We start from the raw sequence: 27,640 nt of genomic DNA, 5'->3' as shown, positions 1-27,640 counted from the left end.
TGGTCAGAATACATACCGGGGGTTCCGAAAAGGGCGAAAACCCCGCGGGTTCCCTTCCATGAAAAAAGGACCTGCTGACAATGCCGTGAGATCGAGGTTCGCTCCGGGGACGGTGGTATTCGTGTACCTACCTGTCCGTGTACCTGACCCAATGCAGCCCCACTCGGGGCCCACATTCTCTGCCCCCACCCTAATGCCCGACAGAAATCACTGCATCCTGGACGACCAATAAGCGGCCGGCTTCTCATTCCCGCGCGCAGTGACGTCAGGCGTCGCGGCGTCGTCCGCAATCACGTCAGACGCTCCCGGGGTCGCCATGTTTCGTGCGTGGATTTTGACGTGAGAATCCGTCGAGTCGCTCAGTCTCCGGTTGCGTGTGTCACGATATCGCCGAGTTTATTCGTCCTGAAGATCGACGCTTCGAGATACCGCGTTTAACCGATTCGTGCCGGTCGGAAACCCCGGGATCGAAAGGTCCGTCGCCCTTTCATTTCAATCTGGACCACCTTTCGAAGACCGTCAAGTTTGGATTCCAGGCTCGAAAAATCGGACGCCATATTCTTACTATAGCGTGTACTACTCTACTAGCGGTGATCGGAAAGAAAACCTTCCGCATTCCGGAGCGCGCGGTTCACAACCGACGGAGACTTTCGAACACCCCGAGCTTACGGAAATCGGAGTCATGTAGGAAGGTGCGGGCACACCGATCATCGGTCACGACGATATTACGAGAATAACCGGATACGGAGACGGTGGGAAACCAACGAGCTCTTTGCGTCCGCCTCGGATTGTTTGACGTGCGGTTTCTTATCCCTGTAAACCTGAGTCCCTGAACGTGCAACAGATGTTCGTAGCGGTGATTACGAAGGTGTGCAATCTGCCTCGTCGAGCCAAGTAATGGTCGGTTGTCAGGCTTTGGTGGAACTGCAGAGAGCCGCGGAGTGCAGGGAAATGCCGATCGAGGAACACGACTGACTGACTGACTGACTGACTGACTGACTCACTGACTCACTGACTGACCGATCGTGAAAGGTGTTGAACGACGTGGCGCGAAAAGGTGCGTGTGTTTGTGTGTGCAGCTTGTTGCTTCCTCACTCGTCGTCGGTCGTCTGAGGATCGCGAAACCCGGAGCATCGCCTGACCCAGATTACGGAGGGACCGAGTCGCGGATAAAGCAGCGACTGACTCTGAGCTGAGCTGAGCTGAGAGGAGTCGGCGATTTTTCACCTCTCGTATCTTATTTTATTTATGTTTATTCGAAAAATGGGACGCAGCCCTGCCCCGAGCTAATTCGCCCGCGATGTCCAATAAGAACAAGCCGCTGCAGCATCACCACCAACAGCAACAAAACCAGCAACAGCACGCAGCGCACATGATCAAGCCAGTACAAGAAACGGTACCGCCACGGTATCAGCCTCCTCCGCAGCCAACGACCGGCATCCTCAAACATCATCCTCATTTTCCACCGGGTTCATCCTCGCAGACAGGCGCACCTCCGCCGCCCCCGAACTCGGCTGTGAACGGCCTCCATCCCCACCAGGGTCACGCGCAGATACACCGGGTACAACCCCCGGGGCAGAAAGATGCCCAGGGTAAATACACCGCGAAGATAGTACCGCCCGATCATCCGACATCGGCCAAACAGCACTCCCTTCACGGGTACAACGTCCAGGGCAAGGTTCCTCAGGGTCAGATACCTCCCGCCAGTCAGTATCCTTTGACCCAGGTTGTTCAACGACAGAGAATCACGGACGAGGATTTTCTCAGGCTTGGACCAGTGGAGATGCTCAAGTTTGTCAGGAAGACGGAGTCCGACATATCAAGGGTCGCCACCGAGCAGAACCGACAGATACAAAGTCTGGTAAGACTGTCCGATATTCTACCATCACCATTCACGCGGAATTTTATCACGCCTCGGCATCGCCGTCAAACTTCTTCCTCGTCGCCGTCTTGTTTACCAACCATCTTCTGGGTCAGCTGGTCAAACGACGACCACTGGCTCATCGCTGACGTTTTACGTACAGGTATAATCGTCTACCGATTGTTCGGTCGTAAGGAACTCTCGCGAAACGTCGGTTTTAAGTGATTTCAGGATCACACGTGCTGTTCGATTATTCAAGATAAATCCGTTTTGCGATCGTTTCGCTCGGCTTGCGTTCAACCAGCTTGAACGGGAACGCGGTTTATGATCCACTCGAGAGATTGATGTCCGGTAATCGGTATTCGGCAATTTTCTACGCGTCACTTATCGCCGCACCCATGTACACATTTTGCACTAATCGCATCTGTCAATATCGCATAAGCGACTCGCCGCCGGGTATAATACGATTCTTACAATCAGAAATCCATCCCGGTTCTGTGTGTTCAGTGAACGTCGAATCGAATCACGCTTCTATCGTCATTCCATAGAAATAAAGTAGCTTTTTGAGAGACGATAAATCGTCGTGGCCTGACCAAAACTATCCTCGAACCTTGAACGGATCGGTTCAAAAAATTACGCAGAGGTCCTGCGGTGTGTGTTCAGAGTACATTAGAAACTATACGCGAAGGTGAAGTTTTAATTTTGTTGCGATCAAAGGCGGGATATGGCAAAAACGTCTGTCGAATTGTCTAATATCTGCTTTTACCGAAAGTTTGATCGACTGTACCTCGAAATGAAAACAATTTCAATTTCTAATATTTTGATGGTCGCATTGTATTCAAGATAACTACCGTTTAATGACATGTTCCAGTCAAGTCACGGTAATCGTTGTTCAATAGAAAGTCGAACTGAATTAGTAGACCATTCGTCGAAAAATTTTCCACTCTCAAGTCTCATTACTGATTTTATCAATTAAACTATTACATGACCGAAATGAAAAATGAGTGTATCCGGGTTGCGATGTTCGAATCATTAATAACATGAAAATGACCGACTGAGTTAAGCATTAGGTCATCGAACCGAACATTTCGTGTTTAAATAAAAAAAAATTTCCTCAAATAAGATGATACAAGCAGTTATCTTATTCTCGCTAAACCAGTTTGCAAGCTGATTCCGAACTGCACCCCACAGGCCCAGTTACCGGCTATTCTCCACATGCGTACCAAAATTAATTATGCAGAATCCTAAATTTGCCTCTCGTAAAATAATAAGAAACAAAGAATAAACAGCAGTGATAGAAACGTAGACAAGTCTGGAAATACGTTAAATAAGCCAGCAATGAATCTTGTAAACGAATCGCACAGGGAAGAAGGATCACGCGTACGAGGTTCTCGGGGTCAATAAGCGGTGGTAATACGGGGCCGTGTAACAGGCCCATAATTCATTGGCATAGCAGCTACCTGGAGCAGGAAGTAGGGCATAAAACTGTAAGCTCAAAGTATCGGTGATGATTTCTTCGCAGTTGAACGAGCTTCGGGCCCTGAAGGAGGCGAACCAGCGTCTGAGCGACGACAACCAGGAGCTCCGGGACCTCTGCTGCTTCCTGGACGACGATCGTCAGAAGGGTAGAAAGCTGGCGAGGGAATGGCAGAGGTTCGGAAGGTACACGGCTAGCGTGATGCGGCAGGAGGTTTCGGCCTACCAAAACAAGCTCAGGCAGCTCGACAACAAGCAGCAGGAGCTCATCAAGGACAACCTGGAACTCAAAGAGCTCTGCCTCTACCTCGACGAAGAGAGAGGCGGCGGACAGAGGGACGACGGAGATGGTTCCAGCTCCAGTACCAACGCCGAGGAGACTGTGCCGTCGAGGTCAAGACACACCTCCACTTTTAACGGTGAATATTTCTTAATGTTACAACGTCGAATGCCCGAACCGCTGGCTCTCTTCCCCTTCCTAATCACCGCTGCCAATTAGTTATTGCACCTACACACACGATGTGGAATCGATCTGCGACGTTTGGATCTAGGATCAAGTGTATTTCCTGCAGGGTGCGGGTAAAGGTCGAAACTTTGATCAATTGGGGATCAGTTTAGAAGACACTGTCAAAGGATGTATCCAACGTTCCGATCTATCGAGCTAATTGTTCGAAAACTCAGGTTTCCACAGATAACGAGTTTCTACAACGACACATTGTTTAGGAGTAAATGCAAACTAGTTGTAGTTACTGGACAGTACGAACAGTACGAATTAGTAAAATTAGGCTGAATACTTTTCTCTCAACTTTTTACGCGTGTTGGATGATCGGAAAAAGGTTCATTCATGAATGCTATTTTCCGCAATGAAGAAACTTTATTCTGTGTAACGATAGCGAGGCTTCATGGGAAAAAAGTCCCACTGATTATATGCATATGCATAGAGTTCTCATTTCCGTTACAAACAGTAATTATAAAATTTTTATGCAATCGAATTTCACTATTTTCTGATGTACACATTTAAATATACTTTATAGTTGCAGACAGTATCTTTTTCGATCGGTTTATACTTTGCTTCAGATATCTTTCAATTAACAACAGAAAACACATGATGAAACTATCCTTCCCTAAAATTAGTAATACATTGAAAATTGATCAGAATTTATAAATTATATCCGGTGAAATGACTCGATTGAAGTATGCAAATGTTCCAAATCGAAAAGTTAGTCTGATTCAATTCGTTATATATATATAGAGAGAATTTCTGGAATATTTAGCAAAAATATTAGACGACTGACTATTGGAAACCTGTAGATAATCGGTAACCAATGACGTAATTTTGTTAAATATCTTCCAAGTCTTCATCTCCTTGTTTTTCTCATTGTATTTCACAGGAATTTTCTATTTCAACACTATAAATAAGTGAAAGTGTCGCGACGCAGGAAGCGTGTTTCGAGTATCTTTCACGGATTTTTGAACGTGGTAAACGTTAACATACACGGGAATTTGGTAACGCAGTTCTAGACGACGATTTCGCCGACCTGGTAACTTCAGACAGCGATTAAATAATACGAAATCGTAATTACCAAGCTAATTGCCCGACGAGCTGCATGGAACGTGATGAAACCAACTGACTCGGCCCCGGATTCCCACTCTATATATCGAATAAGATATGTAACCACCGCTTCAGATAATGTCCGACAATCCGCACGCAGATTTCAAGGAATTGTCTCAAGCAAACTCACGATCAGTAGAGCAAAAAATAACTTCTTCTTTCGACGCATGCAGAGGATGCAAATGAAAAAATGCACGAAACCGGCTAAAGAGCTATTTCACAATTTCCGCGGACCGGAAGCTAAGATACTTTTCCTTTTTTTCTTCTCTCTCTTTGAAAAGCAAAACCCTAGTTGATCAACACTATACTTATTCCATTATCACTGAAACATTTCAATCCAAAAATAAAAATTCCACCATTTACATTTTCTCATTGCAGACCAAACTATGCAGTACGTTCGAAGCCTCGAACAGCGAGTAAAGCAGCTTGAGGAGGATAAAAGCGTGCTGCAAGCCAGGGCGCAAGGATGGGAACCACCCCCTGGTGAAGTTTGGGAAAACCCAAACTCTCCCGCCGATAGCACCCCCCTAGGAGGTCGTCCCGAGGCCGTGGTTCGAGCTCTTCAAGTTTTGGAAGTCAGGGAACAGCTTGAGAGAGAAGGTGGTCACGACGGCGAAAAGGCGTTGGTCAGAGAAATGTGCAATGTGAGTTGATCTTTGTTTCTAACTGCTGAATCGTCGTCATCGATTGATACTCCCGGATAACTGAAGATTCGTTTGAAAAGAAAATTCCTAAACTTCTCATTCGCTTGGCAACTCGTTAGAATTCGCTTCGTCATTTAATACTGGTTGCAAAGATTTTAAGGAGTAAGAGTGAGAAACTGGGTAAATTATTACGCTAAAATGATCTCGTTACATCGTATTTTATTTTCCGCTAACCAGTCGATAAACTAATGAAAAAATGATATTTGGTTTGGTTACAGGTCGTTTGGAGAAAGCTAGAGGAAGCTCCTCAGCCGAGACATTAACCTGAGAGACAAAAAGTACATATTTATACAATGTTATATTATAGTATAGACACATCCTAGGTTGTAATAAGACAGTTTTATCTGCCGAGCTATGATACCTAATCAGTTTCGATATTTTATACATATTTTTAAGATACACAAGAATCACTAGGTATAATTAATTGTCACGTGTTCATTAACGCGTAAGTGCCCGTATTGCCTTCCATAGTATTATTATAGAGAGATTATTATTATCAAAATGATAAATTTATAAATATATATATTATATACATATAAGGTAGTTTATAATATATACGCACTATATACAGATAGGATTTCCACGTGTATAATATTCTATCGCCGTAACGATCGCGACGTTGTTACATTCTTTGTAATAATATTCTATTTATAAACCTCTATTATACATTATACGAATGCCGTTAGCTTGCCTAGATGCGACTGTTATATTAATAAAATATATTTTTATTAAACCGCGCGGTATAATTTTTCTGCATATACGTTATAATCAAACGTGACGGATACACCTACGTGATTATTTGGACTTTTTTCTTTTTTTGCAATGGACCGATTTTGCCGCCGTGCGGTATTCGCTTGCCTCCCGAAATCCCAACTAATTATGATACATACATGCCTTAAAACGCAATCTGTTAATTCTCTCCGGCGAAATGAATGCGATAAATCAAGCGGGAACCTGGTGTTTTTTTTCTTATTTTTTATTTGAACAGTCATCGACTCGTACACTAGAACATGAAAATAAAATTAAAATCACTCAACGATACCTAACACATGTGGCATATTAAAGAACCGCGAAGTGAGTCATGCTTGTTTCACCGTCACCTTATACTCCCACCTGAATCTGCCTAAATCTACGGCCGAGAAATGTGAAATTTCTAACAGCTTCGATTTTTTCAAACGGTTCAAAAAATTCAGATTCTATCCCGTTTAATCAAATTTGTTGAAAGTTATAAACCGAGCAAACTAATACATGGAATTTTTCATGTTTGAGACATTTTTTTTCGTTTACACATTGTTATGTGTATTTGAAGATGAAAAAAAAATTCTAATTTATAGTCTGACAATGGGATCATTCATATTAAATTTAATCAAAGTTTGTCCTGAAAAATGCGATATCGATATTTTTTACACTGGAAACCCAAGAAAAAAAATACAGTAAGAACCTAAATGTTCGATTTTGCTTTCGGGTTAGGAACATTTATGTGGAATATGTATGTTTGGTGTTTAACGCCTCGCTCTGCAGTGCATCCGAAAACATTATTCAGTCGTCAATCAGTAAAGTAATAGACTGGTATTATAGACAAAACGTCGAAGGAGAAACCGCGATCAACTCTTATTGTAGTCGATAAAACTTTGATACCGCAGAAAAGGTAATTTCGACGGAAATCCAAACGGGTAATAAACGTTGAAACGGTATGTTTCAAATCGTCGTCCTCCGTAGCCGGATGATTTTTTTTAGTAAACTGTTGGATCTACGTTGCGTGCACGACATTGATTGAAATAACGTTCCGGAGAAAAGTTAGAGTCTTCTTTTTATCCATGTTTCTAAACGAATCTAGAAACTTTCGGTAATACAATAGAAGTAAACCAATTGCATTGTTTGCATTGTACGTGATGGAATCGAAAGAGAAATTCGTAATCATTGTTATCAAAGTGATATTTACGTATACACCTGTATACCCATATTTACCTGTGGGTTTTACTGTAATTATTTTAATTCGCGGTTACCGCTGATCGAACTTTCTCCATGCATAATTGGATAACGCTTTCCAAGTTAGTGCACGAAAAATTGAATGCTAAGCAATTTTGATGAGTTGCTTGTGTTCGTTTTTTTTTTTTGCAGTCACGTAGAAATTACTTTTATACAGCGTGATTCAACTTATACTCTTCGCACGTATATTCGGGATAATTGTTCCGATTTTGATATCGGTTTAAAAAAAAAGTTCAAAGAAGAGAATAATCCGCGATTGGTGCGTATGTTTATTTTATTTAATGCCCTTCTTGATTTGCTTTAAAAATATCAAAAATAAGGGAGTTAAAAAAATCTAACACAGTATTGTAATATCTGTGCATGTGAGCGATGGATGCAGCGGTGTAACTTAAATGACTATATCTTTCAAGACACGCCACACGTCTGTGCTATTTTTGGTGTTAAATTTGGAAGAAAAAGAAAAGCAAAATGAAAAGAAAAATAATAAAACGATAATAGCTGCGACAGCACGTAAGACACGAGCTGCGAGCAAAGGAGGGGGAATTATTTTTGACGCATTGCAACGCCGTGACATTTCGGTCGCACTTTTCATTCCACCGGCTAATTATCTCCTTTATCTAACCCAACGTTTACTTTCCCCAGCGGCTCTAAAACTGTCGTTTTATTTTTCCTCTTCTTTTTCTATTCACTCGTGTTTTTCTTCCGCTTCTTTTTCGCTTCTTCTTCTCTCGCGGACGAGGACACGCGCTCAATGCCCGCAAACGAAGATCTATTTCTATTTTTAACGGCTCAAAGGATCCCAGACTTTCAATGACAGCCCCCCGAGATTGCCCTAGAAAACTACACCCTTTTTGGCAACGCCAAAAGCATCGCACATCGGTCGGCTCGTCATATACGGTCTATAAATTAACATTTTTTTATCCACAGTTTTATTTTTCACCCTCATTCACATGGGGAAATATTTCGCAAACTATATATCCTGCAAATCCGTCCCCGGTCTATCCTCTTCAAGTCCCGCAATAATCTGCAGTCAAGAAAAATTTAACACGAGTCCGTGGCTAAGTACGTGTGAAATATCAGGTACAACGAGTCAGAGAAGTACATTATAATGATCTGTGACGATCCGCTACCCGTTCTGTATAATGTATTCCAAGCCTCTAATCGTCGGTTACACAGCAGCGTTATAATAAGGTTCTTGTCGTTCTCACGGACTCTGCAGGTTCATTGTACACACATCCGTACGCGTATACTGACAATGGGTATACCTTGTGTACCTAATCAGCACCCACGCAAACTGAATACTGTCTGCCAATTGATCGTGAACCGCAAATGTGTATTATACCTACGTACGTATATTCTAGTACTTGAAGGTGGCATTTGCGTAAAAATTATAAAATTATGAGCATCTAATATGTGATTGGATACATTTTCAAATTTGGGTCACGATTAGTTGTGATCGATATTGCTGGTTCATAGACTACAATAGCACAATTGCATTCCGGTTTGAACAAATTCTTTTTTTTCGCGCGGTAACCTGCGATTTGAAAAAATTCAAATCCGTTGATTTGCAGTTTCTTTTAATACAGCCATATTTTTAGATTTTACTTTGCATTCGTCGCGACCTGGAATTTGAACAAATTTCACGTGAGACGCTTCTCCACTTTCGTACTTACGATCTCTAAAACGGCTTTGCGAATATGGTAACGGCAATAAATCTTACAGGTATGCCAATTCTTCGAATGCAATCCTCGGGATATCAGCAGATAAATCTACAAAGTCAAAAGTAGAAGCAAATATACATACACAAACATGTACCACGTATTTTGATCTCAATGCGAAACGTGATGTCGCCTATCCGATATAAACGACATCCGCGTTCAACGTGCCAGGTTTGAGCGAAGTGCAGAATCCGATTTGTCGAATATAACGATCAGTTATCTGATTGAAGAATTTCATTAATCTCTGACACGTTCTCGTTCCGATTGATACAGTGGGCGTCTATAACACGATCCAAGCCCTCGACATCCATCCTTCAACCTACATCTATTTTAGTTCAACTGATGAACCGATTGTTATATCTACTAAACATCTCTATCTCTCTCTGTCTCTCTCTCTCTTTGTCCGCAGAGAGAGCTCTTCGCCCCGCATACCACCTAGAAGATAGGTGCTTGGTGAACGTCTTTACATCGCTGACGAGATCTGGAGTTTGCGCGTTTCCGGTTCAACGGTGGCCGTCGTTGTGCACGTGGAGGAAAAAAACGCGGAGAGGGGATGCGATTCGTCCGCTCAGGGCAGAGCGATGAGAGTCATCGGGGATGTGCATGTGCGGAGGCCTCGCGGAGGACAACGCAAGGTTCGTCCTGCTAGCCGGCGTCCTGGCCGCCTACATGCTCGCCGGTGCCGCTCTTTTTCAACGGCTGGAAGCTGACCTCGAAGTTCGACAGGTGGGACACTTTCCTAAAACGTTTCGTACCGCGTCCCAAAATCGGAGTGAAGCATATATTACCTCGTTTTTTTCGCTCCCCTGTATTCGAAATTTGACGTTGCGAATTTTTGCACATGCAACCCTTGCGCCACATGGAAGTTTGTCTTCTCCTCACTTCCTCTCGAAAACGCGTCCTATCCTTACTATCTACTATTTTTCTGCCTTTCAATAATTATTCACACGTCATAAGCTCATCGTCGATTTCTTGTTTCACGGATACTCGGCTCACTCGGTGGTACAAAGCGAAATTTTGCAATCATGCGATTTGGTTCAATCGCGTACGAACTCGCGTATGTCAGAAGGATCTCAGAGTTTGTTTACGGCGATGAAACGTGACATGAATTCCACACGAGGCATGATAGATTATGATTAAGGTTCAAACGGTTACCGAAAATGCGGTGAGAAAAACTTGGCGCCAGTGACTTGGCATCGTAAATCGAGCTGCTCCGATTCTTTGCGAGGAGATAAAAATCCCTGACGTAATCATGCAGGGCTGTATACTTCTGGACGCGAATGTAAATAAGTACAACATGCGTGATATACACTTGTGTACTATACCTGTATATAAATAACCGTCGGGGTAATGGATCGGGGATTGAGAAATGTTATGGGAAGAATTACAGCAACAAAACGCCAATCAACCTGCAACGTGTTTACAACGGTTCATACATATATGTATATAATATTTCTATTATATATCTTCTTTCTTTGTTTACCGAATCAACTCGTCATCTTCAGGCTGCTGAATTTTGGCGCGTCTATCACAACTTTCGAAAACAACACCTTCAGCCAGGGTCTGAAGCCGTTCACCGGTTACACGAACTTCTATCCGCCTACGGAAACGCTTCGTCAGCCGGCATTATCAACAAACGGCGACGCTGGGACTTTCCGGGAAGTTTTCACTTCGTTGGAACCATCGTCTCGACGATCGGTGAGAAATCAGAATGTATTAATTCTTGTCGACTCATTTATCACCACTCCTTGAATGGGAGAATTGGGTTGTGGAATTTTTTGATCTTTAAATTGGTAGGCTTAAGACGAGATTTCGAATGTAGGATATTACAGTATCGGAGTAATATTTTACTTTGCAAAATGTTGAAAAATCTTTGAACAAAGTGTGAAAGTATTAGGTTTGAAAATTTGTGAAGTGTCGTAGTAAGAATTTCTAAAAAAATTAACACTTTCGTCTTCCCACACGATCACTTTGTGATTAAATATAATCAGAGCGTTAAAAATTTCGTCATTAATCTTGTTCTTAGTTCATTCGAAGTTTCACAAAGATTGTTAAAAATCATTCTTCAATAATTTAGTAAAAATCACAAAGCGTGCTCCACTGAATTGAACGAATGACATTTTTTTTTTATTAATCGAACGATATTCAAATACTTTACTCTTCGCTAAATGTACCGCAGACTTTTTTTGTTCGACAATTAGAGAAAGAAATCGAAATTAATCGTACGCATGAAACTCAAATTTCCAGTTCAAGCGAATTAGTAATAATATTTTGTCTATTAAGCAAACGATTATTCCTCAAAATAAATCTTTACAAGCCTTTCGTTTTGCGATGACGCGAGAAATATTATCATTGATAAACTCCCTAATCTCACCTACTTAATTTCACCGAATATCCGAAATTTAATTATTATTAACACACTCACACGCACGCCTATATCCACCTGGTGGATTTTCTGTAATTTTTATCTTCTTCCTCCGGCCGCATGCGTATTTTCAGTTTCCTGCTGAAGAATATAATTTATAATCGACTTATAATGACGGCAAGAAAGGTCCGTCAGGTCGGCGACCCGCGATGCGTGGGAATGTAGGAGGGTAGATTCCGAGATGCTAATATGCCTCCATCCTCGGCCCGCAATTGCACGCTCACAAATACACCCGCTCATTCCGCGTCTCCTTAGCTTCTATTCTTCGCGGCTTTCCGGGCACACAACGAAATCAAGAGAATGTCGCGCGATCGTGTATTGCGGAGAACTCCACTCGGCGAGATAAGCGTTTTAAATTATCTCGTCGCCTCGACTGACCCATATTTAACCATCTCCTTTACAGGATACGGCAGCACCGCCCCTCAGACGACCGCTGGACGCGTCGCCGTTGTTCTCTACGGATTCTTGGGCTGTTCCGGTAAGACGTGGGGAATATATGTATCGCACCCCCCATAAGTTCACCGTCAATTTTTGGTCTGAAAATGTCGGCTTGTTCTTTGATTATTCGCATCTAAAACCGAACGAGGGTAAAGAATATTCGAAGTTACTGAAACGGTAATAGTTAAAAAATTTGCGCTCCGCTGATCCGCAGACACTTGACTGACTGTCTTCCAAACTTGTCTCCAGATAAAAAAGGAGAACCAGCGTTAAACCGTGGTCGCAAACTTGTCACTCTTACTCAAAATATCACCCCGCCAGGTGGTATCCTGTTCTTCAACCTCTTCCTGGAGAGGATAATCACCTTCCTGGCCTGGGTGCTGCGCAGCATCCACTTGCGACGGCTGAAGAAACGTCTGCGAAAAACTACGCTCGCCTCGAGACGAATTTCGCGAGGCTCGACCCGGGCGAGAGCTTCGCTTCCCGACATCCTGGACGACGACGACGACGACGTGGGTCTGGAGCACTGGAAGCCGAGCGTCTACTGGGTGATGCTGTACTTGTCGCTGGCCTCGTGCGGGATTGCTTGTTGCGCAGCGGCGGTGTACGCGCCTCTGGAAGGCTGGAGTTACTTCGAGGCTTTGTACTTCTGCTTCGTGAGCTTCGCGACCATCGGCTTCGGCGATTTCGTGACGACCCAGCAGCCGAACTATCCATTGGTGCACTGGTACCGGCTGGCGAACTTCTTCTTCCTGGTGACAGGGTGCTGCTGCATTTACTCGCTGCTCAACGTCACCTCGATCGTGATAAAACAGGGGCTTAACTGGGTGATAGAGAGGCTGCGATGCGACGGGGGCGGAATGGCCGCACCCCGTCTTCCCAGGAGGCGATCTTCCGTCTCTGCCGTCTACTGCGCCCGACGAAGGCCGACGAAAATCGGCGCCAGGGACTCGATGCACAGCTCGGTCGGGGAACCTGACTCTTCGGAGACCCCCAGACGGTTGTCCGGCGAGCTGATTTCCATGAAGGATTTTTTCTCAGCGAACAAAGTGTCCCTCGCCGTGATGCAGAAAACGCTTTACGAAACCGCCCAGATGCAGAGGGGCGGTGGAACTCCCTCGAATTCGACGACCCCTCATCACCAGCCGGCCTTCAAACCCGGCGCCGTCGGCCCTCTCGCTATTGCGAGCGAAAAGTTTTGAGCTGACTTCCCGGGGACTTGATGCACAGACTCTAAAAAGTGACCGGCCTTAAAGAGCCTTATAGCCAAGACTGATCCAAAGGGATACATGCGAGATTAGGGTGGTCCTTATTCAGGATGTCGACCAGTTTTTTCCTTACCGCCTCCCAAACCGACTTTAAATGATTTAAAAACAACTCTCTAAATTTTTCATATTTATATCTCTACTCCTTATGCTGTCCCACGAGGGTTTTGTTCCGCCGTAAGAATAACACGGGATTTTATCGTCACTTTACACTTTATTTTTTCTTTCCGGAAATTTTCATGGGAAATAGTTAGATCAAACGGGGATTTGTCAAGTACAATTAGCTCTTTTCGAAGATATTTTTTCTTTCTGAAATTTGCTGGAAATAATTGAGCGATCAAGCAATCAGAAAGGAAAAAATATCCTCTAAAAGAGTTGACTATACCCGCGATATTATAAATCCCCGTTTGATTCAGACTTTTCTCGCCAAAATTGCCCTAGTGAAAAGAACAAAGTGTCGAGTGGTCATAAAATTCCATGTTATTCTTATGGCGAGAAAATCCTACTGGGACGATACAAAGAATTGAAATAAATTGCTTTTGAATCATTTAGAATCGATTTGGGGGATGGCATGGAAAAAGTTCGCCAACACCCTAAATAAGGACCACCCCAATGCGACATACTTCTGCAGGGTTTAGATATTAATTCTCCACTCCTATGATTTACATTCAAACAAGTGATTTCAGATCTTCATGCTACGGTTTTGAAAATCAGATCGAAAAATCTGCTAAAGATCTGTTACAGGCACTGCATTGGAGAAAATCAGCAGTAAAAAAATTACCCACCGCACAGTATTTATGGTATTATATAAGTTGCAAGCGTGACACTCACCCAGCTGGCTATAGTCACAAAAGTAAAATGACCGGTGCCAAAAATTAGAATCTCTTAGGTACAGGTCCCATATAACTGCAGAAATTGCCGATGTAGCAATGATACAAATCAACTCGATCGTAAGTTATTTTGCATGTAAGGAAGTAACAACTCTCTACTGCAATTTCCAATTTATAACTATAAAATATTTTTAAGTAATGTATTATAGTACTGACAAAGAATATTATACGTTTCTTCCCAAAGTGTATGAAAATCCCGACTATATTATAAAGTAAATCTCGTGTAGAACGGTATCATAATAAAGTTCGGTTAGATATGAGCCCCGGTTATATTATTATTCGAATTTAAATTCGTTGTCAAGTATTTCCTACAACGGCGATTTTCGATCATCAATTTGACGCGTCTAAATGAAAATAATTGCGTTTCACGAAATGTATGACATAGATAGTGGATTGGGATAAAAAATATAATACTGATATTTTTTTCAAACCCTTCTCACATCGCGATAATATTGAGACACTCTCACGTTTCACGGTGGTGTAAACAATGTTGTTGAGAGAAACGGGGTGGGGAAAAAAAACTTGAACACGTGAATAAAAAAGTGAACATAGCGCAGACAGCATGAATAAATTGCAATGACGTTCAAAAGCGTCAGAATGGCAGAGAATAGTCATAATTTCAACGAACAATCAATCCAGAAAGAAGATACTAAAGATGTAAACATAAATACGAAGTCTCTTTACTTTGAGGTACCGTGGACATTTTTCTTCATAAGATATATATTCTACAACATAACATTTACCACAGTTTTCGACATTTTTGTGGTTAATTAAACGCCACGGAAAATCGAAAATCAAATGTATTGATTAAAACTCGTCAATTTTCAAATACTGTTGCTGATTCAAAGGTGCCGCATGAAAATTTGACAATTTTCACCTGCCTCATCGATATGATTGCATTGGAAGAAGGCGTCTTTGGAAGCGGTACTTCACACAGTCGCATAGCTCGAGCTCATAGAAATTTGCAACACGGTTTGCAGCTGAAGGACGGTTCGATATTTCGCTACACTCACGCAAGTGGACCTAGTTTGGATGATACGGATAATAAAATTTGTTGCGATAAGGAAATTAACGAACGACAGGAGACAAAGAACTCCTCTAAGTAAGATGTCGCAAGAATGGAGAAAATAATTAGAATATCCAAATGATATTTAAAATATTAATCGTATAAAGTGAAAAAAAAATTAGCCAAAATAAAGATAAATTACGACAATTTAGCGAATAACTTATACGACTATTACGGTGCACTTTTCCCACCAGGGAATTTTACGAAACCTAGAAATAAATATCTATAAGACTCGATAACGTAATGATAGCCAAACAGCTATTACAGTAGTGTTAAATAACTTTATTTCAATGGTTTTTACAATGTGCTTTACCATGTTCTCAGTATTGTCAACAAATATACAATCATACTCGTGTATCCGGAAATATCGTACATGAAACATACTTCGTACGTTTAATATACGGAAGGAATAAATATATGAGAAATAAGAAATTGTCGCTGCGCATAGTGAACTACAGAGTTAATGACAGTGTATATATTCTCGATATCAGTGTGAGTAGCTATTTGTTTCTCCGTTTTATCAATAATTTTTTTTTTCAATGCTGTTGCCTTCATCCCCTGCACCGTATTGTTCTCATTTCTTTGCAACTACGGTTGGAGCCTCCTACATACGTAATTTAATATTTTCTGCATTCCTAGACACCAGGAAGTATTATTATTGGACACTTATATTATTATTATCATCATCATTATTATTATTTCTATACATACGGGAGATATGGAGAAATTAGTCACAAGTTTTAAATTTCACTCGTTGATTGGTCAAGGTTTTTGCGTTTTTGCGTTTTTTCCGAAACGAACAGGATAATTATTACGAGGTATGGGTACAGTAAAGATCAGTCAAATTCGCACACGTTAATCAAACCAAAGTATGTAAACTTGTATTATGTTTCCTTGGATCATCTTATAACACTATCAAATTCTGTAAATGTGTTTATATATTTTTTCCTTCATTGCCTTCTTTCGACGAATATTTTTCTTTCGATCGTTTAGACGGAAGTATAAACTTAACGGCAATTAGTGAGAGAAGTAGAATTCAGATTTGCTGCTGAATATTGCCTATTGTTTTTTTGTTGAAGCATTGCAGCTGAAAAGGTTTGTACGATCACGATACTAGAAAAAATCTTCACATTAAGATAATTATGTTATACGTATAGTCATGTAACATGGAAAATGTGAAATATGGACTGACAATACTTTCGAATTACTTATTACCTCGCTGATTACGCGAACTGCACTTAGTTGCGGCTGATTTTTTATTCTTTATTGCGAACTGTAAAGAGACTATGAGAAAAAAATAGATTCCTAAGTTACACTAATGAATTTTTGAAATTTATTGCACTAATTTTCGGGTTACATCTTGATCTGAAAATGTGTTTTACTTCAATTTCTTCCTTCATATAATATTTCATTGGTGTGCGTATACGATAGCTATTACGATACCTGCACAGTGGTTTTCCGATTCAATATTTATCTATGAATACAGGTATATATGTGTGTAAAAGTTGTGATTCACTTTTTCTATTTTCTTTTTCTTTTTTTTTTTTCTTCACTAAAGCCAAGTATTAAATTGAGAACAGTAAATATTTGAAAGTTCGATGAATTCTTATGATGAGAAACTTGTGATGCAACAGGCGAACTAAGTTACTGAAAACAAGTCCAGTTAGAGATTCATATCCTCCCAAAACGTGAAACTATGTTTGATTCGAGCACAAGATTATGATGGGGTATCATTTGTATACTTGTAGTGCAATAATCTATCGAAGTTCGTCTGAGAATTTAATGTTTCAAATAGCAGCCAAGAAAAAAACAGACAATTTTCTATCATTAATTCTTTTTGTTTCAGAATTACATATGCAGCAGTTAAACGATAATATAAATCTTGATTAGTGAAAATAACTGTGAGAAAGACGAGCAAGAAAAAAGACTTGTAAGTAATGCAAAGATATTGCGAAGAGATGAAAATTTTGGTTACAATTATAGACGGAGTTGCAGAATGAAACTGTGACAGAAACAAATAACACTAGTCAATATTAATTCCATCCCTAGCACTATAGTGTTACAATGGACTATCACTGTGTAACAATTTAATTATACAACTGCCGCATTTTCAACAATCAATGACTGTCACTCGATAATCTTTGGCGTGCGTGTGAAATCATTATTATAGTTGCACTTGAAATTTATTAATAATTCGGCTTAACTCTTTGTCTCAATTTCTTTTTCTTTCTTACACTCATGCTTTCTCTCTCTCGCTCTCTCTATATATATATATCTGTCACTCAATAACCGATCCACTGTCATTTCATTTCAATTTTGAAGCCCCTTCCGGCGATAAAGTTCAAAAGAACAAATTCGCTATACACATACATGTATACCATATAATAATGCTTCACAGAACGTCAGTCTGTTCGGAGAAAAGTTCTGCCTGTTATTGATTCCGTTCTGACAACCTTCTCGAAGAAATTCTGATCATTAGAAATGATCCAACAAGAAACCACCCTTTCACAGGGTGAGCGCTAACATTTCGTATTCGCGCCAACAATCTGTTTCTTAAAGTTCAGGTCAAATATCGTCACTGGTATTCGCAGCGACGACACCCTTGGTTTTTGGCAACAACAGCATAAAGTACAATTCAACTTTTGCCTGTGCACAACGTTCACGAGATTCATATCTCATTATTCATTTAGGATCCCAAATTAAATTGACTCATCATTTTCAACGTATATCGCGCATACGTAAAAACTGCTGACCTACCATGTCTAGACCATTTCCAATCAGATCAACACCCTCTACTAACTTAATTACTTTTGGTTTCAGGAAATCTGTGTCTATATCGTACGCTTGTATGTAATCGGACATCAGAAAATTATTGTCAGTTATAGTAGAGTCAAGATTCTGGCTTTGAGTGTGACGGTTGCGAGGACGAGGTACTTGAAACGCAGGCTCCATCAGGGTAGGGTGCTTCTTGCGTTGATGCTGTAGAAGCTTAGCCTGTCAACATGTGAAGAAACCTTATAAACCATCAAAGTCTCTTTTACAATACCAATGCCAACAATTTTGCTGTCTTTCCGGAAAGTACTGAACAAAGTAACGTAATTACCTTACTCGCGTACTGCTTATGACACCACTGACACCCTTGCGGAGTTGTAGTAATGCTGCCAACAGTTTGACTGAACGTTGGATTTGGGACTCCAGGTGCATCCGATTCTTTACGACGATTACTTGGCGGTAAGGCTGCACCAGGATGATTTTTTACAATGTGAGCCTTCCGCTTGCTGCTGCTTTTGTACACCTGATGATGGCAGATAACATAGTTGAGCAAATGATTTTAAATAGGTGGCTCGAAACAACTTTAATAAGAGTATTTAATCATACCTTCTCACAGTATTGGCAATAATAGTCCCTAGTTTGTCTTAAAATCGGTAAGTTTAATTCGGGAACAGATTCTGGAGGGACATCCGGATGTCTTTTAGCCAAATGATTTACAAGCATACCCCGTCTTTTGAAGCCCACCAAGCATTGGTGGCATTTGTAGACAAAACGATTATAATCAGTTGGATTGACCTGCGATAAAATATAATTTGGCTTCTTCGTTTCTTCAGAAATCACCTAATTAAAATGCACAAAACATTCGGAATATGTTGTCAAATTAATCTGTGATACCTTGGGAACAAATTTTTTTGCTTGTTGTCCTTGAGCCATCTGCTGCTGACTCTCTCGCTCTGCATTATGCATTCTTGTCATGTGCTCTTTCAATTTGTCTTTTCTTTTGAATTGTTTATCGCAATTGGCACAATGAAATTCTCTGTAATTCCATTATCAAGTGGTATATAAATACGATATAGTTTACGATTTTAAAAATCACATACAGCATCTATAAACCTCACCTCTCAATGTAGGACAAGAACATTGCACATACCTATGATCGGAATGACGTAGCAAATGCATTCTCAATTTGTCTAGAGTGGGGAAACGTTTTGCGCAAAATTGACATTTGTGCTTTCTTTCGCAGTGGTGGGCTCTGATATGTTTTCGAATCACGGAATACTTAGTGAATGATTTTGGACAATGAGGGCAGTTAAAGATTCCGTCTTCGGTGCGGTGAGTTTCAATATGATCTTTCAACATCAAGACTTGGTCGAACGATTGTCTGCACATTGGACATTCAAAAATTTGTTTATCTTCTGAAAAGTAAATTCGCAATGTAAGTACCGGAAAGCGATTAGGTCATTATTTTTTTCATGTTATCTTTCAAGTTCCTCACCTCTATGTGTTTTCAGATGACACGACAGTGCAGAGTTGTTCATAAACCGTTTCAGACAAACGTTACACGGCAGTGGCTTTTTGTCATCAGCACCGTGAACAAGGGAGTGCTGCTGTAAGCGCACTTTGGTTGCAAAACGCTTGTAACACATGGAGCATTTATAAGCTGCCAAAGGAGTTTGCTTTGTGGTATTTTGTGCTTGTTGTCTGCCATGTTCAGCGACATGTTTGATTAACTCATTTTGTTTCTCGAATTCAGAGCCACACTGCGGGCAGCTAGTAGGATGGCGTTCATTTTTGACATTATTGGGATTGTGAATTAGTGTATGTAAGTCAAGCAGAACAGCCTTTGCAAATATCAAATTACAATTGAGGCATTTCCATTCAGACATATTTTGTTTCTTATTTTCTTTTTCATTAGAATTTCCACTGTGGAATATTTTTATATGCCGACTCCGGTTGTAAGGGTGCAGAAAATTTTCACTGCAAATTCGACACTCGTAACGGGGGGCCTTGGCTCCAGGATGTATTAACAAATGACGTTTCAAACTGTAACTTCGAGGAAAAACCTTCGAACAATATGGACATGTGTAGAGAACTGTTTGACCATCAACAATTTTGAAGAGTTTTCTGAAACAAAATATTTTTACCAGTCATTAATATCGTAAATTCAGGTACCGATTATCTTCTCCATATGAAAATACTGTAGTTTATAATTGTTATATAGCAAAATATAGTACTTTGGTTTAATTTTTCGACTTTAGCATGTAAGATTTATGTACCGAGCCTAGGAACAGTAATCTTAGTTACCTCTGTCAGATTACTCGTATCTAAATTTTCGAGCAAGAAAAATATGCAGAACTAATAATTTTCTGAGTCATAATAGTAAATGTTGTGAAAACTGAAATTAGTTCTTACTTCGAACTGGTATGAATCTTTTTGCACTTGTTTCGAGGTTTAACATCAATTCTTGGACCATCGTGAACATTAAGATGCTTTTGAAGTTTTTCTGATGTAAGAAATCGTTGATTGCACTCAAAGCATGGCCAGGGATTCCGTTCATTATTTAATTCTGGATAACAAGATACATTTTTAATCGTTAAACTTTTATATTGCACAGCGTAAATCTAATCACGTAAAAGTGTTGTTCGTAAAATTTAATGGAGTGAAAACAATATGTAAGTACATACCTATTTCATCCTTCGAATCAGGTATAAGTATTGATAGATTTCTAGAACTGGCATATTCAATACTCGGTCCCGCTTTCAGCTCTTCTTTTGGCAAGATATTTCTTACTGTGAGAAATACAATACCCTCACCTTGTTGACTGATTACCAAATTCTGTTCTTTATATGTTGACGCAGGTCGAACAAAGCGCATCCAATTTGACGCATCTACATTGATAATAAATTAAAGAATCATAACAATGAAAAGTTCATATAACGATACAGGATAACACGATTCACCAGAAAAATAAAAATGATCAATGATTTGATTAACATCATCTCTCTGGTTGCCTACACTGAAGCTTGAAGTAATAATATATGAATCACAAATAGTTAATTACTTTCGTCAGAAACGTCTATCTTCAAAAATTCTCCATCATCTGTTTGGTACAAGAGAGGCAGTGTATTCTGTGGTATTATTCCGTCATATGTACATAAAATTCCTTCAATGGGACCGAATTGAGTGCGTCTTGGTATATTGCGTTTGGCAAAAACCCCATACACTGGTCCTCCCTGTACAGTGCTTGATGTGGGTAACTTATTTATCGTAAGGTATGAACCAGGCAAGGTTGCTCTAGCTCTTGATGGAACAGGTTGATCCGCAATAGTCTGGACATTGTGTAGAGTACAATTGTCAGCGTCAACAAAACCAACATCGCATTTCTTGCACCCTACATCGTTTCCAAGAATCACAGAAATGTTTAGAAATTCTTTAAATAAATTCTGTTCTTTGACAATGAACGTCGACATCTACTTACACAATGCTTTTTTGTCACTGATTTGCCTCTTGGATCTTCGCACTCCTTTTTGGTCAGCAGACGTCTTTAACACATTATCTTTATTGAAATCAGGAAGAACTGGACCAATGGGACTTTCTTGCGGATGCATTGCTAGCTGTGAATCATCTCCAACTTTGACTTCAAGGTGTGCAATTTTTGTCTCTTCGATATCTAGGTTCTGATTTTTATATCCACTCATTGCATTCAATTGCTCTTCATGAGTGACAAGAAAATCTCTTGCCAATGCAAAATCTGCACTTGGTATACCAGTTAACATCAGTGGCGCTGTGGAACTCTCCAGCTCCGGCGCAGCACCTGCATCAAAGCCAGTAACCATTTAATGTGTGTATCGATAAGGATTAACTTTAATTAAGAATAATAACCAGAAGCTTTCAATGCCCAAGCAATAACCCCATCAAGTTTTGTAAAGTTTTAATGATTAATCAATGCACAATCTCATGGAGAATACAATGTGATTCATTTTCCATAGATTTTACACACATGCTATGCCTAACGCAGAAGATAACAATGAGCTCAACTGAGAACAGATCTTTACCTTGCATCAAGATCAATTCACCGCTAACTCCCGCATCAAGACCTTCATCGTTGCCTGCGACAACAAAATCTGAGGCAGTATCAGCCTGGACAACAGTTTGTGTGGCAGATTGATCTGCCAATTGTGTGACATAATTAATTGTCGGTCGTACATTTTGATCAGAGGTAGAAATCAGAGGTGAGGACGGTCCTTGAAGAACAACAACAGAGTTATGGAATGGGGATGGTGGGAGTTGGACAGGAGTAGGCGAATACCGAGCTGCAGAACTCATGTTCGGATCTAATGGACTTACTCGGTGCTCAAAATCAGAAAGTGGGGATGATGCTTGAGGGGAAAAAGGGACCTGTTCGTACGTCGGAAATATTCGTGAGTAATCTTTTGAGTTGTCTTCAACATATTCGACCTGCAAACGTAAGTCAATTATTCAATGTTGCAGTTTTATACTTGCTTAAGCCTGAGAGGTAGAATCAACACTAGAAACTTGAAACAATTGAAAATTGCCTACAGTAAGAAACAGCAGCCTGTTGTTGTTGACTTTCCTCGGTTGATCAGAGATCGGGGGAGGAGTATTGTGCTCCGAGTGCCAATTTTCAGTGACATCGACGACTTTGTCGATGCCTGGTATATCCAGGGGGTCACTAGGGGCCCCCTCAGGAGGGCCCCCAGGATCCATTTTTCGTATGATAATTAGTTACGAGTGGAAATATCTCGTATGGTGATCTGCAAGGGGTAAATCACCTCGTTATTAGTATCGATTCACGGTGTTGTGTGATACGAGTAAATGGAAAACCGAGATCCCAGAGAAAATCTGTACGATACATGCAAACTAGGTCTCACAGCGTTATGGAGTAGAGGCAGTGCAACATCGTACACACAACGCAAAACTCGCGATTCAACATCGACTTTCAACTAACGTACCTGCGGTTGCATCGTTAATTAAAGGATAGAGTATTACTTATGTTTTACGAACAGATAAGAGGACGCTGCGACCGCTATTAACGCTCGTACAGGTATTTTTGTGAGAAAACTTTACCTCCTATCAAATACGTGCAGTACACTTTTGTTCGACGAGCCACTGTCAGCCACCTACAAACCGTTCGCTAATGCCCGTGTATACGTGAATAAGCAACACATACGCAGGTCAGCTCGTCAACAATCGACCTTATCGGTTTTTCTCATCGGAAATTGAGCACCACTGCTTTGAGCGGGAACGCTTGAATCGCTTCATCTACGAGCGAAGTTGAAAGCGTGCGTTTACGTAATAATATCGCGTGTATCAGTTCGCCGTTAAAGATAAGTCTTCTTTGAATATCTTTTAACAAATATTTGCCAATATTTTTAGGCAATGAATTTTGTGTCTTAAAAAAAATTAACAATTAATGTCGTTCTGCAAATGAACGATTGCCTGAAACGAGGTGACTGCAGTCTATAGGGTTAAATCATTTAAAAAACGGACTCAAATATCAATTTTCAAGTCTTTGGACTGACTGTGTCTAAGCCTCTATTAATTGCTGTCACAGAAAACACTACTTACATTAAAATAAGTAGTAATTACGGAGCGTTCGAGGACGACCAAATAAGTATTAATGTTAGTACCGATCTAGATGAGGGTATTTTTCATGACGTATTCGTAGTTAAATATAACAAAGATAAAAAGGTCTAGTGATAAATGAAAGAAATATTGTTTCTTTGAATTTATATCGCACATGATGCAACACGTAAGCATTTCCTGTAGTAACACCTGTCGATTCGAGCAGCCTGGCTGAAAATGAATCTCCCTTAACAACAGGATAGCGCATGTAAACAAGGCGGTTGTCTGGTTATAGCAAACCATTTTGGCTAATCGATGGCCAATCAACAAATCGGACAAGGAACGTATTCACGTCTTTGAGATTCACGGTTGAGAATTATAACGTAATTAGTACAATATTAAATGTCGACAATGAAGACAGTGCACTTCGAAGAAGTAAAGGACGTAATGGAGCAGATGTTGAGGGCTCCAATTTTTGAAACCCCAGAAAAACGGATGCTGGCTACTCTTAGTAAGAAAATGTTAGACCCGAACTTAGTCATGGATGTCAGGCATAAGATATTCCACGAACCGTTATCCCTGTCTCCGTCAAAGGATGTCATACTACAAGAAGCAAAACGGTAATTCATTCGATTAATTAATCGTTAGAGGTGTTCTGATCAAAGTCATTTTTTGTGTCATTTGCGTTACACATTGAAAATTTAACGCGTCCCTATGACTATAAAAGAGTCGCACGCGTGTTTTTCATTTATTTAATTATATTTTACTGGTTTGTAATCGTGTATTGTATCTATTTATGTAACTATGTGAATGTATAATTTGGGAAAAAATCCTTCAGTCGAAAGTTGCAGCGCAATTTAATAAATCTTAAATTTTCTGTCAGCCTGATTCTGAATGAAGAGACGCAAGCCTTGTACCGGAGACAAGAGGAAAATATGCTGGAGTCAGAGCTGAAGAGATTTCAGTCACACCTTCAAAAAAGTCGTCCAAAATTCCGAGGGCCGTACATTTGCTCTCGAAAGATTATGGCCAACTCAAACGATCATCAATTTTGGGCTGGATTAACCGGTATAGCAAAGAAAGAAATTGAAATATTGTCGGACACGGTTACTGAAATCGAATCCAGCGGTAGGATTGCGCCGCAAACGGAGCAATCGGCAAAATTGGAAGTAAGCAATTATCACTGCCCAATTGTTGTCACGATCAAGGATAAACCGATTACGGAATCCAAGGAGGACCGATTGGAATTAATGAGACGCGCGTTTAAGGCACTGAGGCGAAACGTTGTTCAGGAAAGGCAGTTGCAAGATCTGAGGATCAAGGTCCAGGAGAGAATAACGACGCAGAGACTCCAACATACTTTTCACACCTGGAGGACCTTCGTCGATAACGCGAGAAACCGAGCTCAGCTGAAAAAAGATGGAAAAGAGATGTCGAAGGAGCGGAAAATCGAATTGTTCGTCAACGCTATCAGCGAGAAGCAAAAGGAACTTGCCAAATTGCAGAACAAGACGAATTCTGCGGATGTTTCGGCAACTCTTCGCCGCACCCAAAGTGCCGATCATCCGATTAATCCGATCTCGGTGAAAAAGAACTCCGCAAAAACAGTAACGGTCGTGGATCCACCGGCAAAACATCGCTTGAATGCTCAGAGGAGGATAATAGCCGAGCAAAAGGCTAAGCTCGCCGAACAAAATAGAATAATCGAAGATTTAAAGCTGAAACAAATCGAGAAAGAAACCCAACGCGCCAGTCAAGACACCGTCAACGTTGCCAAGGAAGTTTTAGCCCATGTTGGAGGTCGGACTAGGAGAACTCTCATAAAATTGATCAGAGATGAAGGCTGCAAGTGAGTTTCAAATTACTTAACTGCATCTCGTGACAAACTGACGTTTGTATTATCATGAATATAATTTTGATATAAGCAGTTACATTCGCCATTACGAATAGATTATGCATGCACGTAGTGACATCATAACGTCTACTTTTCAAAGACTATACATCGCTTTTCTTACGTTAATTTGCCTTGTCTAACTTCTCTGATTACTATTAGGGGTCTGGATTTGAACTTGAGAAATTGAGGCTTGGAATAAAGGACGTTGTTGTCGAGTTGTAATGAACCGCATTTGACAGCGCGTAATTTGTTCATGTTCTTTGTTTCTTAGAATTTTTGGAAAAGTATTTCAAATAGAGAAAACCCCTCATCCTTTTTATATTTGGAGCGCGGATTTTGAAGGTACATTAATTTCGGTGCCACTGACTTGACGGTTGTTCGAACCGCACCTAAATGAAAAATAATAATACCTGTTCTAATTGATATCTTCGTATGCAGAGACAAATCAATCATCGAACCTCCGCGACTGCCGAGCCCTCCGAAGTTTTTAATACGGATGGAAGCCAGAGCGGAAGCAAGACGGGAACGGGTGAAGCGAGCACAAGAAGAACGAGAAAAAAAAATGGAGGAGAAACGAAAGAAGGAAGAATCTGAAAGGCGGGCTGAGGACGAGGAGAGGAAGAGACTGCAGCTCGAGGTAAACCGAAATTAATGAAGACGTAAAAAATGCTGTTTCAAAACTAGTAAAAACACCTGAAACGGGAAATCATTGCGCTACAAATAATTATTGACTGACGATTATGTTAAATTTAAGGCGCAAAAGGAGGCGAGAAGATTACGGGAAGAGCAGGAACAACGAAGAGCCCGGGAAGCTGAACGGACGAAGCAGTTGAATCAGATAGCGGATGAATTTCGGCGAAAGTACCTTCTGCGACGGTACATGATGGAGCCGTTCTTCAGACTAATAGACACGAAGTACAACTACATAAAAATAGCCGATGACCATTACCAGGGTTCCCTCCTTCGAAGGACTTTGGGAATCTGGTTGAAGGAGACCCACGAACGAATCTCGGTGAAAATGGATCTCGCCTCGGCGGTTTACAACCGGAATATTTTGTGGTACGTATTTAGGGACTGGCGAGATTTCACCAGAAGCGAAGCAAAAAAGATGCAGGTGGCTACAGATTTTCACGACATGAGGCTTCAGGAGAAATGCCTCAGAGCGTGGAACGCTAAGACGGTGGAAAGCAAGGTTCAGACGCTGAATGACGAACAGTTAGCCCGCGAGCACTACGGGAAGAGATTAAGGGCGAAATACTTCGCCAGATGGAAAGACTACCCAACGATTGCCTGGGACATGAAGGAAAAGGAGAAACGAAAAGACAAGTGGAGGGAACTCGTTCAAAGAGTTATACCAGACTTTGATCCCAAGCAACGAGGAGTTGCCATTGAGGACTGATTCCTACGATTGAACCTGTTTGAAGTTTAGAAATTAGCCAGTGGATTGACAATGAACGTGATCCAAATTTTCCGTTCTTCTACAGTGTTAATTTCGAACTCTCCGGCAAGGCCGAAGACTTTTTAAGCTCACGGAGAAGAAAGGAACGTGTCACGGTAGCTCAGTCAAGTTCAGATAAACGTTTAAACAATTCCACGACGTGTGCAATCGTTCACGTACGATGTACCGGAGTGGAAACGCTGTAAATATTATATTAACGAGCACATAAAGATAGATAAGGAAAGTACATTGCATAATGATTACTGATTGGCCACGGTATTGGTCCAGTATTTACTCTCTGTGAATGTGGATGTACGGTTACTTTTCCAATATTTGTCGATATGTATAGATTTATCTAAAGACGGATTTGATTTTAATAACTGCCAAAAATAATCATTGTAACAATCATAATACGTGATGGACTCGTTGTTTTTTCCTTACTGATCTATTCACTATTTTTTGTTTTTTTCTTTTTTCATACAATATTTATTTATTGTTTAAATGGC

General features: G+C 40.7%; 4 protein-coding genes across 9 annotated transcripts; 3 read left to right on the top strand and 1 right to left on the bottom strand.

The window, feature by feature from the left end:
* Positions 1–251: 251 nt before the first annotated feature.
* On the top strand, positions 252–6,386 carry LOC124177162 (coiled-coil domain-containing protein 85C). The gene is made up of 4 exons (XM_046559232.1): positions 252–1,861; positions 3,384–3,756; positions 5,328–5,593; positions 5,872–6,386. The coding sequence occupies exons 1-4, from the start codon at positions 1,301–1,303 to the stop codon at positions 5,914–5,916; spliced, it is 1,245 nt and encodes a 414-aa protein (XP_046415188.1). The 5' UTR covers positions 252–1,300; the 3' UTR covers positions 5,917–6,386.
* A 3,382-nt stretch (positions 6,387–9,768) lies between these two features.
* On the top strand, positions 9,769–14,638 carry LOC124179048 (potassium channel subfamily K member 13-like). Its single transcript, XM_046563038.1, has 4 exons — positions 9,769–10,086; positions 10,866–11,058; positions 12,189–12,263; positions 12,545–14,638. Exons 1-4 carry the CDS (start codon positions 9,958–9,960, stop codon positions 13,423–13,425), a joined length of 1,278 nt encoding a protein of 425 aa, XP_046418994.1. The 5' UTR covers positions 9,769–9,957; the 3' UTR covers positions 13,426–14,638.
* A 1,259-nt stretch (positions 14,639–15,897) lies between these two features.
* LOC124179046 (PR domain zinc finger protein 10-like) lies at positions 15,898–23,371 on the bottom strand. Of its 6 annotated transcripts, none has more exons than XM_046563031.1 (13): positions 23,305–23,371; positions 22,777–22,991; positions 22,272–22,674; positions 21,695–22,030; positions 21,278–21,607; positions 20,901–21,104; positions 20,629–20,782; positions 19,712–20,340; positions 19,367–19,631; positions 19,111–19,252; positions 18,823–19,032; positions 18,548–18,739; positions 15,898–18,438 (listed from the first exon to the last, which is right to left on the bottom strand). In XM_046563031.1, the coding sequence occupies exons 2-13, from the start codon at positions 22,942–22,944 to the stop codon at positions 18,163–18,165; spliced, it is 3,309 nt and encodes a 1,102-aa protein (XP_046418987.1). In that variant the 5' UTR covers positions 22,945–22,991; positions 23,305–23,371; the 3' UTR covers positions 15,898–18,162. The 6 variants fall into 6 exon arrangements, with proteins under 6 accessions (XP_046418987.1, XP_046418988.1, XP_046418989.1 ...); XM_046563032.1 differs by having other exon boundaries at positions 23,242–23,317; XM_046563033.1 differs by lacking the exon at positions 23,305–23,371 and adding an exon at positions 23,227–23,245.
* Positions 23,372–24,006: 635 nt separating this feature from the next.
* Positions 24,007–27,639, top strand: LOC124179047 (calponin homology domain-containing protein DDB_G0272472). The gene is made up of 4 exons (XM_046563037.1): positions 24,007–24,422; positions 24,686–25,651; positions 26,135–26,333; positions 26,451–27,639. Exons 1-4 carry the CDS (start codon positions 24,205–24,207, stop codon positions 27,093–27,095), a joined length of 2,028 nt encoding a protein of 675 aa, XP_046418993.1. The 5' UTR covers positions 24,007–24,204; the 3' UTR covers positions 27,096–27,639.
* The last annotated feature ends 1 nt before the right edge of the window (position 27,640 follows it).

Source organism: Neodiprion fabricii, chromosome 3 (assembly GCF_021155785.1).
Source record: "Neodiprion fabricii isolate iyNeoFabr1 chromosome 3, iyNeoFabr1.1, whole genome shotgun sequence".
Lineage (NCBI taxonomy): Eukaryota > Metazoa > Arthropoda > Insecta > Hymenoptera > Diprionidae > Neodiprion > Neodiprion fabricii.
Note: the sequence above shows the minus strand (reverse complement) of the source record. Positions and strands in the feature narration are given on the sequence as shown.